Source organism: Eimeria necatrix, genomic scaffold (assembly GCF_000499385.1).
Source record: "Eimeria necatrix Houghton genomic scaffold, Enh_scaff410, whole genome shotgun sequence".
Taxonomy (NCBI): domain Eukaryota; phylum Apicomplexa; class Conoidasida; order Eucoccidiorida; family Eimeriidae; genus Eimeria; species Eimeria necatrix.
This window is the reverse complement of record NW_013654310.1, coordinates 15001-20000: the sequence shown is the minus strand read 5'-3', so window position 1 is coordinate 20000 and position 5000 is coordinate 15001. Positions and strand designations below refer to the sequence as shown.

At 47.4% G+C, this 5000-nt stretch overlaps 1 protein-coding gene across 1 annotated transcript in view; it reads left to right on the top strand.

The window, feature by feature from the left end:
* Positions 1–4395: 4395 nt before the first annotated feature.
* The window catches only part of ENH_00051860 (biotin requiring domain-containing protein / 2-oxo acid dehydrogenases acyltransferase catalytic domain-containing protein, putative), a gene marked incomplete at both ends in the record, with an annotated part of 5957 nt that continues 5352 nt past the window's right edge, over positions 4396–5000 (top strand). The window contains 2 exons of the mRNA XM_013581418.1: positions 4396–4510; positions 4620–4882. Of these exons, the coding sequence (XP_013436872.1) occupies positions 4396–4510; positions 4620–4882 (378 nt within the window). The remainder of the gene's footprint in view (positions 4511–4619; positions 4883–5000) is intronic.

The following is a 5000-nucleotide window of genomic DNA, read 5'->3' as shown; positions in this document are numbered from 1 at the left end:
CAGCAGCAGCAGCAGGAGCGCAGAGCCGCAAAGCGGGTCGCCGCCCACCCCAGCAGCAACCTCTCCCCTCCTCCCCTCCCCCTCCTCCTCCTCCTCCTCCTCCGCAGCTGCAGCAGCAGCAGCAGCAGCAGCAGCAGCAGCAGCAGCTAGGCGCCGGAAGTGGTATACTTGGAGACAGCCTTGGTGCCCTCCGAGACCGCGTGTTTGCTCAGTTCTCCCGGCAGCAGCAGTCTAACAGCAGTTTGGATTTCTCGCGAAGACAAAGTCCTTTTTTTGTTGTATCGAATGAGCCTAACAGCCTCATCAGCGAGTCTGTCGAAGATGTCGTTGATGAAGGAGTTCATAATGCTCATCGACTTCTTCGAAACGCCAGTCTCCGGGTGCACTTGCTTGAGCACTTTGTAGATGTAAAGGGCGAAGGACTCAGTGCGTTTTCGCCGTCGGTAGCGGGGGCCCAGGGACTTCCCCGCGGTCTTCTTCGCCGCCTGCGACTTCTGCGCTGGACCTTTCCCCGACATCTCCTGCAGCAGCAGCAGCAGCAGCAGCAGCAGCAGCGGCAGCGGCAGCGGCAGCGGGAGGGAGAGGGGAGGTGGGAGGGAAGTGCGGGGAGCGGAGAAAGGGCGCCGGCGACGCAGCTGCTGCGGCGCAGCAGCAGCAGCAGCAGCAGCAGCAGCAGCAGCAGCAGCGGAAAGCGGCGGAAAGCGGGCGAACCCGAGGCGCTGGAGGCTCACCAGTTCGCGGACTTGTGGAATTTGCAAAAAGCTTTCTTTTGGGCTTTTTATTTTCCGAAAAAGCGACTCTTTTGGCCCCAGATCGCCGCGCCGCCCGCGCCGCAACGCAGCCACGCAGCTGCCCAGGGGGTGGTGGCTGCTGCGCGCGGCGCCCCCCCTTCCCGCCGCGCCTTTTCCTGTCTTTGTTTCTCCGACTTGTTTTTTTTTCTTTCTTTTTCTCTTTTCGGCCTCTGGGGCCTCGCGGGCCGCCCGCAGCGCCCGCAGCGCCGCTTCCCGCGCCGGCCGCTGCTCCCGCGCCGCCACCCCGCCAAAGACAGCAACGGCGCCGCCTTTCGCCGCTTCGACGCGCAAAATGCCCCCAATTTTCCCTTTTTAGTTCAAATCGCCGCTTTTTGGACTCCAAAAAACCCCAAATAGCCGCAGATCGGACCCCCCAAGATAGGTGGGGGGTGGTGCGGTGGGTGCATGCGCGGTGGGCGTTCCGCGCCCCCAGCCGCGGCGCTGCGCCCTAAGTAGTTCCTTTCACTCGCACACACACACACTTTCTGCAGCAGCAGCAGCTGCTGCTGCTGCTGCTGCTGCTGCAACGGCAGTTGCTGCTGCTGCTGCTGCGCAGCAGCAGCAGCAGCAGCAGCAGCAGCTGCGCGTTTAGTTCGCGTCTTTAGCGCTTTCTTCGCGAAAAAACTGCAGCAAACTGCTGCGCGTAACTGCACAGACCAACACTGCTGCTGCGCTGCTGCAGCTGCCAGCAGCAGCAGCGAACCAGCGCCACCTGCTGCTGCTGCTGCTGCAGCAGCTGCAGAAGCAACTGCTGCAGCAGCAACAGCTGCACAACACTCGCTGCAACACTGCTGCTTCCAGCAGCACTAGCAACAAAGCACTTGCTGCAGAAGCAGTCGCTGCAGCAACACGCGTGCTGCAGCAGCATCCACTGCAGCAGTAGTAGTAGCAGCAGCAGCGGCAACAGCAGCAGCAGCAGCTGCTGCTGCTGCTGCTGCAGTTACGTAGATCTAGTTAATTCCGAAGCTGCTGAATCGCATGCAGTTAAAAATGTCTTTTGAAGACTTTCAATTGTCCAATTAATCTTTAAATTAAATAACTTTTTAAATAATTCAAAAAGTGTTTTTCGTTTCTGCTGCATGCAAAGAAATTCCCCAAAACCCTTTTTGCTGCTGCTGCTTTCTTTTGCTTTTTGTGGTTTTGCTGCTGCAGTGCTGCTGCAGCAAAAGAAAAAATATTATTATTTATATTTATTTAATTATGAATTATAAAAGGAGTTATGAAGTGCAAAACAACAAATAAAAGATTTAATTAAAATTAAATAATTTCGTTTTAAAAGTGCTGCTCAATTTCCAACTCGAACTCCAGACTCCGGGTGTACGTACACCCCATTTGTGCATGCGGCGGGAAACGCATTTGAACTGGAGTGTACAGACACTCGGTTTGCTGCATTGAAAGCCTAGGGTTTAGGGTTTAGGGTTTAGGGTTTAGGGTTTAGGGTTTAGGGTTTAGAAAGATGAAGAGGGGGGGAAGACACAAAAGCATTATATTGGATTTGAAGAAATAAAAAAATAAAACGAGAAATGCCAAATGTCTAAATAAACTCCAGGAGGTAGAAATGGAAATCATTTGCAAAATGAATTCATTTAATTAAAATAAAGTAAAATAAAATAAAATAAAATAAAATAAAATAAAATAAAATAAAATAAAACAAAACAAAATAGAATAAAATAAAATAAAACAAACAAGACAGAGTTTAACAAAGTAGGGAATAAATAAACAAAGCAAGACGAAATGGAACGAAGCAAATAAAACCGATAAAATAAAATAAAATAAAACAAAATAAAATAAAATAAAATAAAATAAAGTAAAACGAAATGGAATGAAAATAAAATAAAATAAAATAAAATGGTAAACAGAGGCGAATGGAAGTGGCAGCAAATTAAATAAAAGTGGAAGTAAAATGAAGAAACGAAAAAATAAAATAATTTAATTAATTGCAGAAAACAAACAAAAGTAGATTTCCATTTAAAACATATTTCCACTAAATTAAATTAAAAATTAAAAGCCAAAAACTTCAATTTTGACTTTCTTTTAAATAATTAATTCACCTTTTTGCGTTTCATTCAAATATTTAACTTGCAAAATTGCAAAAAGTGGAAAAATCAGAAAATGGATTTAATTTAACTAATTTAATTTAATTAATTTAATTTGTTTAATTTAATTTGTTTAAGTTAATTAAATAAAAGTAATTAACAAAGAAGTTAATTCGGAGATTTGCTGCAGCGCTTTGCTGCAGATTCAGCTTCGAAGTAAAGTCTTTGTGGGAAGTTGGCTGCAGCTTGTCTTGTGTTTTTAATTTTTGAATTTCTTTTCTTTTCAAACTTTCTTTTCTTTTCAAACTTTCTTTTCTTTTCAATTTAAAAATGTTAATTTAAAAGATCCATTTAACTCCAAGTAGATCCTGAACTGCTTTCTGTTTGCCAGCAGATTCGATTCTAGCATTGTTCTTTGCTGCTGGGGCTTCAAGTGCATCTTTCTTCGGGTTTTCTTCGAACTAATTAATTAAAGTTTATTTATTTATCATTTAATTGAAAATTAAACTCCAATTTTCTCTTTTAATTCTTCTGGCGCCTCTCTTGCCTTCTTCCTTGCGCTGCTCGTGTTCAGGGTGGAGCTGCGGATACACCTGAGCCCCCGCACAGTCTCGCGGGTTTCCGAAGAGAAAAAAAGTCTTTTTTGCGGACAAAAAGTTGAAAAACGAAAAAGAAATTCTTTTGAATATCCGAATTGCAAAGAAATGCCTCTTTCGAACTCGATTTCCGAGTTAGCAGCTGCCTTCCCCCTGCGCAGGTGTACATACAGCGCGTCTGCGGTTTGTCGCTTGCCTTTGGGGGTTTGGAGGTCCGTTTTTCGTTTCTGAGGATTTACATTCAATTTAAATGCAAATAAATTAGGAAAAAAGCCGAAAAAGGAGCCCAAGTTGGGTTTTCAAGTGTGCGGCGGCCCCCACGCGGCTGCTGTCGCGAGACACGGCAGAGGGAGTTGGCGGCGATCCTGGCTAAAAAGAGGCGCGTTTTTCGGAGGCGAAGTTCGCAAAAGAAATAAAAGTGGTTTTGAATTGGAAAGAAGTTGAACGGGTAGTGTTTCGGAGTCGAGCGTCGGGCTGTCTGTACACCGCAGCAGCGCGGCGGGACCGAGACAGCGTGCTCTGGGGTCCGAACGCGCATTTCTGTCGGGATTTTTGCGAAACAAAGGCGGAAATGGAAATTAAAATGCAAATTGCGTTTAAATAAACCCAAAAATCTCAAGTTCCTCCGGCGGAAAGCGCGGATCGCGGCTGTCTTCCCCTCGCGACTGCGCAGCTCTCTCTCGGAACGAAGCCAGCGGCTGCCGCCGCCGCAGCCGTTCTGGACTTGGCGTTTTTTCGAGTTCTTTTCGACTTTTGCGAAGTTTTTCATTTCCAGCTCTTTTAAATCCCTCGGGGCCTTTCTCGCAACTCCAAACTTGCAAAACTTGCAAAGTTGAATTTCTTGCAAGTTGAATTTCTCGCAAAGTTGAATTTCTCGCGAAGTTCTTTCCACTTTTCTCTTTGCAGCTTTCCGCTTCTTTTCCGGGGCCGGCGCTGCGGTGTACGTACACCTCAGCAGCGCGCTCCGCCGCAATGAGGGACAAGCGCGCCTCCGCGTTGCTGCTGCTGCTGCTGCAGCAGCAGCAGCTGCTGCTGCTGCTGCAGCAGCGGCTGCTGCTGCTGCTGCTGCAGCTGCTGGGGGTTCGGGGTTGGCGGCTGGGGCGCAGGGGAGAGAGGCTAGGGTTTAGGGTTTAGGGTTTAGGGTTTAGGGTTTAGGGTTTAGGGTTTAGGGTTTGGGGTTTGGGTTTGCGGCGCAGGCGTGCTGCGGAAGATTCTGGTGAGGGAGGGAGTGCGGGTGCCCCCGGGGACTCCCGTGGGTTTGCTGGAAGCAGCAGCAGCAGCAGCAGGCCCTGCAGCAGCAAACACTGCAGCAGCAGCAGCAGCAGCAGCAGAGGAAGCAGCAGCAGCAGCAGCAACACTGCCCCCAGGAACTGTCTCTCTCTTCATGCCCGCCCTCAGCAGCACAATGACGGAAGGCCGAATTACCAAGTGGTTGAAGCAAGAAGGAGACAAAATTGAAGTAATTAAAATAAAAATAAATAAATAAATAAATAAATAAATAAATAAATAAATAAATAAATAAATAAATAAATAAATAAATAAATAAATTGTTTTCGAACTGCGCAAAGGCACCGGCA